Source organism: Pelobates fuscus, chromosome 11, assembly GCF_036172605.1.
Source record: "Pelobates fuscus isolate aPelFus1 chromosome 11, aPelFus1.pri, whole genome shotgun sequence".
NCBI classification, from domain to species: Eukaryota; Metazoa; Chordata; class Amphibia; order Anura; family Pelobatidae; genus Pelobates; species Pelobates fuscus.
In genome coordinates this window covers 104,864,552-104,880,525 of record NC_086327.1, presented here as the reverse complement: position 1 = coordinate 104,880,525, position 15,974 = coordinate 104,864,552, and the positions used below count along the sequence as shown (strand labels likewise).

The window sequence follows — 15,974 nt, the reverse complement described above, 5'->3', positions numbered from 1 at the left end:
TTGTACACTTTAGCAGCACCCAGCCTCCACTCCCTAGACTGGATAAAAGGAATTTTATTGTAAAAGGTATTGTAATACCTACAGTATCAAACTTGCAACGTGCATTGCAATAATTATAACTACCTTGCTTATGGATATCATTGATAAAAGACAATAAAAACATTTGAAACAAACATACAAACAAACAAAAAATAGTAGGATTCACTGACGGTAGCTTTAGGGCAATTCGGAAAGCTGTACTAGAGAATACGACTCAGGATCAAGTAAAAATGTAAAAATACATTTGCACAATTTCATTTTCAATAGTTTTTGTATCCGTTCATTCTCTACAGAAAATTGGATTAAATAGGCAGAAAGCTTTTGCACTTTTATGATGACCATTCTCTTTCAATTTCTCCAGTAAAACAAGAAATAGAGATATCTATATACATGAGCAAACCTGTCAGCGTGTATACAGACGGCCGCTACAATGCATTTAAAATAGTAAACTGCTTATAGATATTCGTAAAACATCTGCTGACATCTTTGACAAGACACATTTCCAAAATGCCAGCAGACAATAAATATTGTGACTGTATGTGGGAGTTATGCCTACATACAGTGAATACAGGTGATTGGCTAATGTCTGGCATCTGTATTATATAGAGCGTCATTGTTCCTATCACAGACTTACCTTCTCAAAATGTTAATGGACTGAATTCCCATCATCCTTCACAGACAGTGATACAATGATTGGGCTTCTTTTTGCCCAATTTAATATATGCCAGTTTTATATTTCTACAAGATACTGTACTCACAATGAAAACATTATGTCATTTTAATATTGCTTTTTCTATTTTAATTTTAAAGCTGTTTTTTATGATTTGTCTAATATATATTCCAGATTCCAGTCTGGTGTAAAGTGCTAAGCATGTAGCAATCAGCTGAAAAATTATAATTTTCGCTGGAAAAGATACAGCTTTGAATTGAAATATATGATTGAAATGAAGTACAATAATCAAAACTTTTGTAAAGCTATTGTAAAGCTATCGATTATCCAATTACATTGTAACTGAGTGCAGTGATTTCAATGCTTATCGTTAATTCGTTCCTGTTGTGCTTCTGTTGCATAATGATTATGTTGTGTGCTGTATACTGTCCACGAGCTGTCATTGTCTTGTCAGTATGACTGATAAAGCATTATCTTTTCATCACTCTACTGTAAATTATTGCCTTAGGCCGGCTTGCACGGAGAAACCTTGTACTTGTTATTCATGCACATCACAATATGTTGCTCGGAATTATCATGATTTCTTGATTGCTTCCACAGCGTGGTCTGTCTGGGCCACCAGGTCCACCAGGTCCTCAAGGGCCTCCTGGACCTCCTGGAATGCCGGGAGCAGAAGTTACCCATGAGGTCTTGCTGCAAGAGTTCAAACAAATGTTAAAAGGTAGGTAATGGCATTTCTCTGAATAAAAATCTTGGGCCATGGAGACAGCTTCAGTTTTATCTTTATGTATGTGGTGAAAATCTGTAGATTCCATATCTGTTTTATTTACTACTCTCTAAAATATGTTAACAAAGTACAAATAGCTTAATTTGGAGAATTCTGTGTTGTTGACCAGAAGCACAAACAAACATTTTACATCAGTTAAAATAAGAGAGGTCTATTTTTTTAAAGTATTCAGTTGCTGAAAATGAAATGATTTTTCATGTACTAGATGACTACAATGTAGAGTTCAGAGTTCAAATTTTATACTTTTCCTCTAGAGGCTACAGAACGACGATTATCGGCAGGTGATATTCCAGAAGATGCCAGTGAGATCCCACCCGTAGTCCTTCCAGTCGAGGACCTCACACCATACAGACGGGTGGATGAAGCCTTCCATTGCAGACTGAAGGGACCAGTTATTGTGGACAAGAAGACATTGGTGGAGCTTCAGAACTTCCAGACGGTGAGAATATTGGAACTAATGTTTCAATACAACAACAAGACTGAAATATCTAACGAATGCTGTCAATGAATTCAATGATGAACAGTTTGTTATAAAGAACCAGTAACTGTCTGTAACACTTACAGGCCTCGATTTAAGTTTTGTTTTCCAAATTATTCCAAATGATTTATCTAAAAAATATTCATAAGTCTTTAATGAATTATTTGGAAAGTCTTCCTAACAGTATGGGATCAACTGGAAAGCTTATTAAATAAAGGCTATTATGGGATATAATCATTTGTAAAGTTCCAATACACATTAGTCCATTGTGGCGGTATACCCACTGCCGAATAAATATCACTGGTGCCTTGGTGTCTGTACCTGAGCAAATAATTCAATTACGGGACAGACACCTTGTCAAAAACACACACAAGCTAGGTTTCCTGTCAAATGCAAAAATGTAGAAAAGGGAGAATATGGGCGCTAAAATCATAAAATATAACCTAGTGCAGCTTAAAACCACCTTAGTGTTTGGTTACTTCATACACTCTACATCCAAATAAAATCCGAGATAGGAAAGGTGATAGCCCAAACTCAGATTGTATTTTACCTTTTCAATAAATATTCACAGAAAGGTCCTTTTTGAAGTAATAGCAATTCGTTGTAGACCCTGTGTAATGTGAATAAAAAACATACCATAGTGTAAACCATTACAACTAAAATCAATTAGTAAGTAAAAATGGAACACTCACAATTATCAGAGCCTTTGAAGTTGGCTCCGAACTATAGAAGCATTTCATCCACGTTTAGGGATGGCTGGATCTGGTTGTTTCTCCCAAGATTGCAGGTGTGGCAGGTTTCCTGTGCCCACATCCCCACAATAGTGCCATCCCCAAGAAACTCTCTTCTGAGTGCCTACTCTGTCCAAAAAGCACTCGGAGCAGAAGTGTCTAGCCTGATTTAGGTGGAAGGTGGCGTTTTTCAGCATGGTCTGATCAGGAGTTCCAGAGAGCTTTAGTTTCCTGGTCAAGCACACCGCACCTCAACAAGTCCCCGGCTGGCCTATGAGGACTACTGGGCTGCAGAAAAGGGGTTCTGGGCTGGGAGGCATGGGCTAGAGGGGGAGTAGTAAATAGTGGTGATTATAGTCTTTTTGGGAGCAAGGTTGCGGATGGGAGACACATACCAGTCCTAGGGTGACCAGGCAGTCTGTCACATCCATCCTTGTTTGTGACTGATATGTATCAAATGGGGCATCACCTAAAAGAGTAAAGCAAGTGTGATGGATTTTATAGAGAACATAAATATATCATGTTGATTGTCAGGTTTATTCTATCCAAACATTTTGCCATACTGACATTGCAGCATGTAGCAACTGATTGTATGATTAATGCTGCCTTTATTCTACCCTAATTATATTAGAAATAGCAATATACATGTAATACCCCTTATATGAATAAAAATATTTTTTTTTACACCAAAGAAGCCAAACAACAAAACAATTATGTAAAATAGGTTGATCCCACTTCAGAACATCTTTAAAAATTGGTTTCAGCTTGATTGTACCTTACAATTCTAAAGATCTTCAGGACAAATTATTTGTTAAATTACCATATTACATTTTAAGTAAGCTTTACTGTGGTGTTCACCAACGTGTGAATTCTCAGATTCAAACTTGATTTTAAATTTTAAGCCAAAATAGGTGAATTGGAAAAATTCTCCAAGTGAGCTTTATTTTCAGTTTAGATATTTTGACCTGGCATTTGGAATTCTCTTTGAGTTTCTGACAATCAACACTTCACTGAATAACTTTGCAAGATCTTTGTATGGTTGTTTGACTATTCATAGAGTGCCTCTTTAATGGTGAAGTGGTTTTCAAATGCAGACATATTTACCTAGTAGTATAGGCTGAATAAAGACTCCAAACCATCAGATTCAGTCTTCTACACATCTCTTGCTGGTGGTGATCCAAAAGAGGGCAAGAAACTCAACATGAAGCTATGCAAGCAATAGAGAATGCGCTAATTGCTTCTGAAAGACTAATAAGATTTATGTAACAGTGATAAGACCATAAACAAGACAAATGTTTTTCTACAATTTTTGTCTGTCTCAGAGTGAGTTTCCTTAGCATATCATAGCTTGATTTTACTTATGGCAAGTCAAGTAAGATGTTCTTATATGGATATTTGTATCATAATGGCACAAGTAATTTAAAATATCTGTCAGATGTTCTCAAATTAGAACGATTGGTTACATCATTGTTTATCTTCGAACAAGGCGCTCACCTTAAAATGTAGCTACTGTGCTGTAATTACTCTGTTGTGCAACACAATGTAAGATGAAGCTCTACAGTGGCCTTGTTTTCCACTCGTCAAGGGAAAGGAAAACATACCTAATATGAATAATCTCATTTAATTCTTCTGATATTTTTTCCCTTTGTTTCCGAATGCAGCCAACATCTAAAGGCTCTTTCTTGCGAGGTTCTGGATTGAATTTGGCAACAGGTCGCTTCACGGCTTCCATACCTGGGATTTACCAGTTTTCTGCTCATGTCCATATCGGTGCGTGATGAACATTTTTAATATCATCCAGTGAAAAATGTGGGAAATGTGTTGTAGCGTGACGCAAGCTGTAATCTCCTGTATGAGCAGGGAATGTTCAGTGAACAGTTTATCCATTGTTTGCATTCAGTGCCATCTTCAGCCAATCATCTCTCTATTTTAACCCCTTAGTGACACAGCTTCAAAAGCTTGTCTTACCCTTAATGACAAGCCATTTTTGCATTTTTTGCTGTTTGCATTAAAACGTCATTAATTGCACGAACAAATATTATATACAGTTTTTTAGAGGGCAAAAAGGGCTTTAATTTGATGTGACATATACATAGATACATTCTCATTAATTATAAACAATATGCCCAGGGCCGGACTGGGCATTAAAAGCAGCCCTGGAAATTTTTTTTTACCAGCCCCATAATGCGTCGCGCCAGCATAGTGTGCAGATACAGAGTTAGAAAAGAGAACTTAAAATTAAAAATTATTACTCCAACGTAAAAAAAAGCACTCATATGGTTCAAAATAAACAAAAGTGCTGATTTATTTTAAGAAGACGTGCCTTTGCATGTAATCAATGTTTCAGTCCAACTACCATGACATATTAAGGAAAGCTTGGTAATGGAACTGAAATGGTGAATGTATGTTGGGCACAACTGTAAAAAAATGACGTTATCTTGTTTACTTTGAAGTCCTGTGGGTGCGCTCTTCACTTTAAATATGTTATTGTGCTGGAGTATGCACCTAGCAACTAGCATCTTATATTTTAGTTAATAAAGACTGGGCCAATATCTGCTTATTACATATTGTACATATTAATTAAATTTCTCTGTGTATTATGCATATATAAATGTACATTAATATATGTGTAAATATAATAGACATAATTTATATATATATATATATATATATATATATATATATATATATATATTATATGATAAATAAAGGCTTGCACTCACGGTCTGTAGATAAGTAAAATAATCCTTGTTTATTTCAATTCATTAAAATATGGTTGCTGCCATCATCAACGTTTCAGCCACTCCTGTGGCTTTCATCAGGATCAATACAGCATATTTTTTATATGCTGTATTGATCCTGATGAAAGCCACAGGAGTGGCTGAAACGTTGATGATGGCAGCAACCATATTTTAATGAATTGAAATAAACAAGGATTATTTTACTTATCTACAGACCGTGAGTGCAAGCCTTTATTTATCATATACTATAATTTTTTTGGCTATGGCTTTTTAGGCACCCGGCATTTTTTCATAATTTTGAGTGTGTGTGCTGGGTAACACTGTATACTATATATATATATATATATATATATATATATATATATATATATATATAACTAATACACACATTAATATACATGTCATATACCAGTGGAGGATCCAGAGCCTGATCCAGGGAGGGGCACTTGTAGTTTATTTAAAGAACAAATCCATGCACAATAACCACTACTGCTCTGTGTAGTGGTTATGGTGCAAGGAGTGCCGGGACCCCCTCACAGAGTAAGTAGTCAAACCGTTTAAGAACAGTTTGACAACTTACCTGGGGTTTGCTGGGATATGGGGCTGTAGTAGGGTATAGGAGCAGTGGTACAATGTGTGAGGGGTGCAGTGTGTGTGAAAGGTTCAGTGTATGTGTGTGTGGGGGAGGGTGTAGTGTGTGAATGCGTAGCGTGTGTGGGGAAATGTGTGTGTGTGTGTGTGTGTATGGGGGGCAATGTGTGCATGGGGGCAGTGTGTATGGTGTGTGTGTGGAGGCAGTGTGTGTGTGTGTGTGTGTGTGTATGAGGCAATGTGTGAATGTGTATGGTGTGTGTGTGTGGGCAGTATGTGTATGGGGGGCAGTGTGTGAATGTGTATGGTGTGTGTGTTAGGGCAGTGTGTGTGGGGGCAGTGTGTGAATGTGTATGGTGTGTGTGTGGGGGCAGTGTGTGTGGGGGCAGTGTGTGAATGTGTATGGTGTGTGTGTGGGGGCAGTGTGTCTATGGGGCTAGAGTTCACTCTCAACACTGCGACCACCAGGAATTCGTGGTGAGAGTGAACTCTAGCCCATAGCTCCAGGGCTAGAGTTCACTCTCGTGAGAGCCGGAGCATTGCCGTGGTAACCGCGGCAACGCTTTGTGCTCGTGCGAGAAGGACGCAGAGGAGCTGCAGGCTGACCTCCTGGGTCCTCTCTCCCTCCCTCCCCTACCGGCTGCCCGCAAGGTGCCTGTGGAAGGGGGAGGGAGATCGTCTGGCAGGGGGAGGGGGGGTTTACCCTCTCCTTCCCAGTCTCTCTCTTTCCCCTCTGTTTCTCTCTTCCCCTCTCCTTGTGTGTCTCTCTCCTTTCCCCCTCTGTCTCTCTCCTTTCCCCCTCTGTCTCTCTCCTTTCCCCCTCTGTCTCTCTCTCCCTCTGTCTCTCTCTCCCCCCTCTCTTTTTCCTCCCTCCACCATCTCTCTATCCCCCCTCTGTCTCTTTCCCCCATCCTTTCCATGTGCCCCTCTGTTTTATTTGCCCCCCTATCATTGTGTCTCTTTTTCCCCCCTCCACATCTCTCTATCCCCCCTCTGTCTCTTTCCCCCATCCTTTCCATGTGCCCCTCTGTTTTATTTGCAACCCCCTATCATTGTGTCTCTTTTTCCCCCCTCCACATCTCTCTATCCCCCTCTGTCTCTTCCCCCCATCCTTTCCATGTGCCCCTCTGTTTTATTTGCCCCCCCTATCATTGTGTCTCTTTTCCCCCCCTCCACATCTCTCTATCCCCCCTCTGTCTCTTCCCCCCATCCTTTCCATGTGCCCCTCTGTTTTATTTGCCCCCCTATCATTGTGTCTCTTTCCCCCCCCTCCACATCTCTCTATCCCCCCTCTGTCTCTTCCCCCCCATCCTTTCCATGTGCCCCTCTGTTTTATTTCCCCCCTCTCCTCCCCTCCCATTTACCTGAGTAGTGAGTGGGGCTGGTCGGCGGCCGCATTCCGCGCTGGAGCCGCCGGTCTGGCGGCACTGCTTTCACTAATGCAGACTCGCTGAAGGCTGATGGAGGAGGGAGGAGCATGTCTCTGTACCATGCTCCCTCGCGGTTCCCACAATTCCCAGCACAGGAACCGCGAGGGAGCATGGTACAGAGACATGCTCCTCCCTCCTCCATCAGCCTTCAGCGAGTCTGCATTAGTGAAAGCAGTGCCGCCGGACCGGCGAGGCTGCCACCCGGTCCGGCGGCTCCAGCGCGGAATGCGGCCGCCGACCGGCCCCTTCAGAGTGTGTGCCACCGGACCGGCCACCCGGTGGCACATACTTGTTCACAGCAGCCCCCAGGTGCCGCGGCCCACCGGGAAAATTCCCGGTATCCCTGTGGGCCAGTCCGGCCCTGAATATGCCAAACAATGGGAACAATTTTTTTTCACAGTTTTGACAATAATAGCGTGTGCATTATACGTCCAGCTTATGAAAAATAATTCTAAATAAATTAATTTATGTGTCTTGATTCATAGACTACATAATATGTGTAGGGTTTAAGCTCATTTTGAAAGTTACAGGACACAAAATACAAGGACTAAAATAAAATTTCAATGTGAAACTATTTTAAAAGTTGGTATGTTTGTCTTGTAGGTTTAGTAACCATCACAGAAAACACAATCGCCACAGAAAAGTATATATTTATACAAAGTAGATATCACAGGCTATTTACCTAAGGCTATTTATACTCTTTTTACATAGCTACTTAATCACCAATCTCTTTTAAATATTGGAGAAAAATTGTGGGCTTTTTTCTATTTTGGCATATACACATATAACAAGGTTTTTGTAAAATGTATTTCGTAAAGCTGGTGTGCGCTATTCCTGCACAGAACCCCATATTGTGTTCAGCTACATCTACTGACTATAATGATACCCCCATTGTATGCCTTTGGCACTATTCTGTGAAGCTACAATGCCATATAAGAGACAAGGCTATTTCAGTTTCCATAGTTAGAATTTTCATAGATGGATTTGACGGGCCTATGTCTCATTTTGGGGTATTCTAGCAGTTTGACTGTTCGAATAACCCCACAAAGGGCTTCCATTTGATAAAGCAGAAACCCCAGGGTATCTGATATGGCGTATATTGTGCCTTAACTTGTCACGATTTTTCACCAATTTATGCCAATGTTTGTGGTGAGGGGAAAAAAATTGCATTTTTACATACATGTTGCATTATTGCTGAGTATTTCTTACACTTGATATGTGCCACTGTCATAAAATCCCCCAAATTATGCTCAGTTACAACTTATGAGTAAAACAATATGCCCAATGTATGACATAGACACTATTTTGTGATGTTACAGTGCTGTAAAAGAGACGTGACATATTCAGGTTTTTCAAGTGTGAATTTTCCTGAGGGTTTTTTCCTGCCTTTTTGATACACAAAGTGAGTTTGCACAGGATATTTTTTATAATATTTGATATGTTGCTCAGCTATGTCGTCTGAGTACAACAATACCCCCGTACCTTTGCCAGGTATATGTGGATGTTGAAGGGGCACATTTGAGATGCAGCCATTCAGTTTTTTTCTAACTTCGAAGTTTTATGCTGTGTCCATGTTCCATCTTGGAGTAGTTTAGCTGGTTGGTTATTCAAACTACCCCACAAACGCATACCATTTTTTTTAAAGAATACACCTTGGGGTATTTCAAAATGCATGTTTTGAACCTTAGCGTAGGATCATTTTTTTGGTAGATTTTTCCAGGTGTAATGGTAAAAAGCATTTTTTTTTATGTATTTCTTTACTCTTTTAAACTTTTTTTACTTTTAAAAACTAGTTTTTAAACTGTTTATACTTATTAATTTTTTTACACTTTTCAAAACATTCTTAAAACTTTTTTACACTTTACAAATGTCTATTAATTTTTTTTTTTACTGTTAACCTCTAACTAGTAGCAAGCAGCACTAACAGTAAATTACCAAATTTCCAATAACTCCCACCCATCCCAGCTAGCAAAATATATAATTTTAAAATATTTAAATGAATTAATAAAATTAATTGAACTCCTGAGGGTTAAAATAAAAAAAAAGTTATAGGCAGTGATCAACTGCCAGGGAAGGGGTTAATTTTTATTAGGACTGGGTAAATGGGGGTGGGATTTTTTTAAACTTTTTTAAACTGTATTAAAACATTTATTTTAAACTTTTTTAACTTTTTAAAACTTTTTAAAAAAACTTTTTTAACGTTAACCCCTAGCTAGCCTAAGACCAAATTCCCCAATTTCCCACTAACTTCCACCCACCATCTAGTAAGTGTATAATTGTAAAATATTTAAATTAATTAGTAAAATACATTTAACCCATATGGCTTAAAAAAAGTTAACCCTCAGGGGGTAAAAAAAAAAATCAGATCACAGTAAAATGTAGTCCCAGCCAATTGATCACTGTAGTCAGTGATCAATTGGCAGGGAAGGGGTTAATTTTTATTTTAAATGGGTAAAGGGGGGTGGGATTTCACTTTAACTTTATTTTTTTACAGGGAGAAGATCACTGCTGATCCATCTCCCTGCACTTCACACTGAATGCAGGGAGTCGGATCGGGAGTCCCTGCAGCACATGTGCTCGCTCTGACAGCCTGTCAGAGCAATCATAGCAGCAGGGACAGTGCAATCGGGTGCTCCCGGTCTGCCTCGGAGGAGGAGCGTTTACCCCGCGATCACCGTAATTGTGACGATCTGGGGTTAACTTTGGTAAATGACCGAAATTTTCCGACATGCTTCCTTACTGGTAGGACAAGTATGATGGAAAATTTCTGTCTAGCGTTGCAAAGGGGTTAAATGGGCACTAAATGCTAAAAAACATACAAAAACCTCACTTTCTTACTCTCGGTGCAATCCCCAGACATGACATTATTAGTAAGAGAAAGGGATAGTCTGAAATTTCCAATAAAAGGATATCCAGACTAAAATAAAGAGGGAGTACGAAAAATAAATTAAAATGAGGGAAGCAGCTCTAATACTGGAAAAAGGGATTACCAGTCCTTATAAGAAATAAATAAAAACACAATCACTATAATACTTTATTATTTATTTATTATTTAAAGCAGTATTTCTTTTGTGGACACTGTATTTATATGAGGTTTATTAGCTCCTGGATATATTTCATTATAGTATTTTGGTAATGGTGATTTTTACTTATTACATTATCAGTGTTTAGCTCTCGGGAACCTCTTATTCTAGACTAAAGAATCTGAAGTATTGGACATGTTTAACCCAGCATTGCAAGGCTTAACCCCTTAAGGACCAAAATTCTGAAATAAAAGGGAATCATGACATGTCACACATGTCATGTGTCCTTAAGGGGTTTAAAGTGCAAATGGGATACTGGCTGTTTAATGCTCTTACTAAGGACTCTACACATTACCTGGTAATCGATATCTCTCTACATAGCATGTGGGAGGATAGCGCTGACCAAAGGATTTGAATCCTCTCTGTGCACAGCCTCAGCTAAGCTAAGAGCAGGGCTTTCTAGAAATTGTGTAAGATGCTAGTGAACTACAACTAAGAAACCGATGCATATCTATGTTATTGGAGAAACACAGCTTGTTACAGGACAAATATGTATTACTGACACTATAGTGGTTAATAGACCATTTAGGTCATCAGCCCTCTCTCTTTACCTAAATAGGTGATTTTAATCACCCTTTTTCCAGCGCTGCGCCGGTCTAAAATTTGCCAATCCACTGCTTTCCCATTGTGCGCTGCAGAACGCAACAATGTGCCAATCAGCATCTCCTCATAGACATGAATTGAATCAATGTTCATTGTCTCCATGCAGAGCGTGAAGACAATGGACACCAGTGCTGCACACTGCAGCACTGACCCAGGAAGCACCTCTAGTGGTCGTCTGAGTGATTGCCACTAGAGGTGTTAATAGGTAGTAATGTAAACACTGCCTGTTCCTTGAAAAGGCAGTTTTTACATTAACCCCTTAACGCCGTTACGGCGTGCTATGCCGTCACGGGTTAAGTGGGCTTTAACGCCGTTATGACGGCATAGCACGCCTTAACGGCTTGCAGCCCCAGGAGGTAAGTTATACTTACCTCCGCCGCGATCCGCTTCGGGAGGACTGCCTCACAGCCCAGGCAGCCCTCCCACGGCAAATCAGGCCCCCGGGGGCCATGTGATCGCTCTCAAAGAGCGATCACATGGCCCCCTATAGCTGGCTGTGGATATGCCAGCAGGGGGACTGTTTGAAATATCAGACAGTCCCCCTGCTGGTGGGAAGTATAAAAAAAAAATAAAAGACAAGTGTAAAAATAAATTAAATATATTTTTATATATATATATAATATGTATATATATTATATATATAATATATATACATATTATATATATGTAACGTCATACAAAGTGTATTTTAATATTAATATAAGTATATATATTAATATTAAAATACACTTAGAATGACGTTACATATATATAATATGTATATATATTATATATATAATAGATATATATATATTATATATAAATACGTATAATTAAAATAATAAATAAATAAAATAATAAAATAAATAAATAAAATATTGAAACAAAATTTAATATAAATTATATATGCATATGTAATTTCATTCTAACTGTATTTTGTTATTAATATATATATATCGGTAACAAAATACACTTAGAATGACATTCTATATATATCTATATATATATATAAAATACAAATAACCGCAAATATATATATATAGATAAATACATATAATTACATAAAAGATTACATTAGTATACACGTAGAATTTAAATACCTATAAATGCATATATATTAAAATTCTACATGTATATTTAAATAATCTTTTAACGTAATTATGTGATTTGATTAATTAAAATTTGATTGACATGCCTGACAACACAGGGAGAAAGTGCAGAGAATTTAATTTGCAAGCACTATATTTGTCCCTGTAACTCTCCAAGACACCATAAAACCTGTACATAGGGGGTACTGTTTTACTCGGGAGACTTCGCTGAACTCAAATATTCGTGTTTCAAACTGGTAAATTGTATTACAACGATGATATTTTAAGTAAAAGTGACGTTTTTTGCATTTTTTACAAACGAACGGCACTTTTATGGACTATATTATTGTTGTAATATGTTTTACTGTTTTAAAACACTAATATTTGTGTCTAGTGAAGTCTTCCGAGAATAACAGTACCCACCATATACAGGTTTTATGGTGTTTTGGAAAGTTAGAGAGTCACATATAAGGCTTGCATTTCATTTTTTTCACATTGAAATTTGCCAGATTGGTTATGTTGCCTTTGAGAGCGTATGGTAGCCCAGGAATGAGAATTACCCCCATGATGGCATACCATTTGCAAAAGTAGACAACCCGAGGTATTGCAAGTGGGGTATGTCCAGTCTTTCTTAGTAGCCACTTAGTCACAAACACTGGCCAAATATTCGTTTTTTGCTTTTTTCACACAAAAACAAATATGAACGCTAACTTTGGCCAGTGTTTGTGACTAAGTGGCTACTAAAAAAGACTAAACATACCCCACTTTCAATACCTTGGCTTGTCTACTTTTTCAAATGGTATGCCATTATGGGGGTAATTCTCATTCCTGGGCTACCACACCGTCTCAAAGGTAACATTACCAATCTGGCAAATTTCAATTTGAAAATGTAATGTTCTATATTTGACCCTGTGACTTTCCAAAACAACATAAAACCTGTTAATGGGGGGTACTGTTGTACTCGTGAGACATCGCTGATTACAAATATGTGCATTTTTTTGCAGTAAAACCTAACAGTATTATGACATTCACAGTTAAAATGTCAGACGGAAATGCAAATTTAAAAAAAAATCTTATTTTCTCACATTTTTTTTACTTTTATTCATAATAAATGATGTTCCATATATGAATAGTTAATGATAGATTAAAGCCCTGTTTCTCCTGAACAAAATGATATATAATAAGTGTGGGTGCATATAATTTGAAAGAGGGGAACTACGGGTGAACAGACATATAGCGCAAATTCCAGTTTTTGTTTACGTTTTGTTTTGATCAGAACGTGCACTATTGACTCCGTCCTGAAGGGGTTAAAAAGCCTTCAAGGACAGGCTAGTAAAAACCAGAACAGCAACATTAAGCTGTAGTTGTTCTGGTGATTATAGTGAGAAACTGAAATGGTGAGCTTTGGAACTGTGATCTATATTAATTAATTAGGTGTGCTTTAGTGTTTGTTGATGGAGCTTTGGAACTGTGACATTATTTAACCAGCTAGAAGGAAGCACTTTACAATGTGGTGGGTGGTACCTAGATCTGGTTAAAGTTGTAGAAAGGTGCAAAATATTTTTTGCAAAAACAAGATAGAATAAGAATGCAAAATAAAAACTGCCGATTCAAGCCAAATAACTGAGTACCAATTAAATTAATGATATAGGACAGTTAATGATGAGATGAAACTATTAAAGTATTTAATTGGGGATGGTATGTTCACCTTGTTGCTAGTTTCCCAGAATGCCCTGTGATATTTATGTTATTATTAACCAGATAAATGGTACTCATATGAGCAACATTGGAAGGTTGAAGTGATAAACTTACATACCCATGAATCAAACCTGTAGACCAATATATGGTACTTTTTCTGCACCTATCCAAAGAATAGCAAGATAAAGGATACTGTATAATAACGTATTGCCAATTTCTGCAAGGGACTAACAAACTAAAAAAATAAACAAACAAACAAACAAAAAACTTTGCGTGATGACATCATTTTATTTTTCTTACGCATCTCTAAACAGCAATGTATACTCTAGATCAGGACTTAAAATTTCAAGTCCTAAACTATTAGCAAGGCCATAAAAGTGACTCGCCACCGCAAGCCTTGATGGTCCATGGCACATTATGTAGTGCAGGGGTTAAATGGAAAGCATATGAGCATGTGTTTTGTGTTTGCTATTTATTAAGTATACCCCTGATTATATCTCTTGGGTCAAATATAATGAAATCTCAAACAAGATCATGAAGATACATTTCTCCTCTTTAACATACTTGAAAATAAGCAAATAGACAATTCCTCTCAGATGCTTTCATTCATAAGACCAATAATAACAAGCGCTACTTAAGACATATGTTCCGTACTCAGGCAAGAGAGCAGAAAGGTCACAATGAGATTAATAAAAGGATGTCGGAACACTATTAGTTTGCTGAGTAGAATCTTTGTCTGTTCATTCAGGACATGCCAAAAGGGAATTTCACATGCACTACAGCAATAATACATTTTTAAAGGAACACTTTAAATTTAGATATTTTGCATTCTGCCTTGGTTCAAACATGTGGTGGACCACAGTGCGATGAGATCCCTCTAACCAGAAACACTTTGTTGTTTACCGACATGTAGTCTTTGCTGTGACAGGAGATTACAGCTGTTTTAATTTTTTTTGTTTGTGTTGTTTTTTTCTTGTTTTAGATATATGCTAGTGATATACCTGTATACGCACCAAAGTAAATAAAGCAAAGAAAAACTGTGATTCTTTATCCGCTTAATGCATAATATACCGGTACCTTCCTTAAATCTCTTAATAAAAAAGAGAATTACAAAAAGAAAATAAGTAGTAGAACCCAATACTTCATCTTTGCAATATTTTGTAACATGTACAATTTTTTTTCCTTATTAGATCATAGTGAGATGAAGAGCAAAGGGCAACTGCGACCTCGAGATAATGTGCGTGTTCTGATATGCATTGAGTCCCTGTGTCACCGATATACGTGAGTTTTGATATTAAAACAGTGTTTCACTTTCACATGAATATACTCTTTTTTTAATGCAACCACAAGCTGGAGAGGGTCAGCAATTTTTGACCTCGAGAGCATGTACAAACAAACGGCCTATCTGGGCACATGAAATGTACAGATCTCTGTCCTGATGGATGGTCCTTCCCATGTTGACCATGTGATATATGGGTTTGACTGACGGATGATGATGGAGTTTCAAAATGTGTCTGAATATTTCTACAAGCTTGATAGAAACATAGAAACATAGAATGTGACAGCCAATAAGAACCATTCTACCCATCTAGTCTGCCCAATTTACCACATACTTTCATTAGTCCCTGGCCTTATCTTATAGTTAGGATAGCCTTATGCCTATCCCACGCGTGCTTAAACTCCCTCACTGTGTTAACCTCTACCACTTCAGCTGGAAGGCTATTCCATGCATCCACTACCCTCTCAGTAAAGTAATACTTCCTGATATTATTTTTTAAACATTTGCCTCTTTAATAGTTTTTCTTCTTTTAAATAAAGTCTCCTCCTTTACTGTGTTGATTCCCTTTATGTATTTAAATGTTTCTATCATATCCCCCCTGTCTCGTCTTTCCTCCAAGCTATACATGTTAAGATCCTTTAACCTTTCCTGGTAAGTTTTATCCTGCAATCCATGAACCAGTTTAGTAGCCCTTCTTTGAACTCTCTCTAAGGTATCAATATCCTTCTGAAGATACGGTCTCCAGTACTGTGTACAGTACTCCAAGTGAGGTCTCAC

General features: G+C 37.8%; 1 protein-coding gene across 1 annotated transcript in view; it reads left to right on the top strand.

Annotated features, from left to right (window-relative positions):
- C1QTNF12 (C1q and TNF related 12) overlaps positions 1-15,974 on the top strand; it is an 84,317-nt gene that overhangs the window by 46,962 nt on the left and 21,381 nt on the right. Inside the window, exons 3-6 of the mRNA XM_063435765.1 lie at positions 1,310-1,430; positions 1,751-1,935; positions 4,367-4,475; positions 15,109-15,199. Coding sequence (XP_063291835.1) covers positions 1,310-1,430; positions 1,751-1,935; positions 4,367-4,475; positions 15,109-15,199 — 506 coding nt within the window. The remainder of the gene's footprint in view (positions 1-1,309; positions 1,431-1,750; positions 1,936-4,366; positions 4,476-15,108; positions 15,200-15,974) is intronic.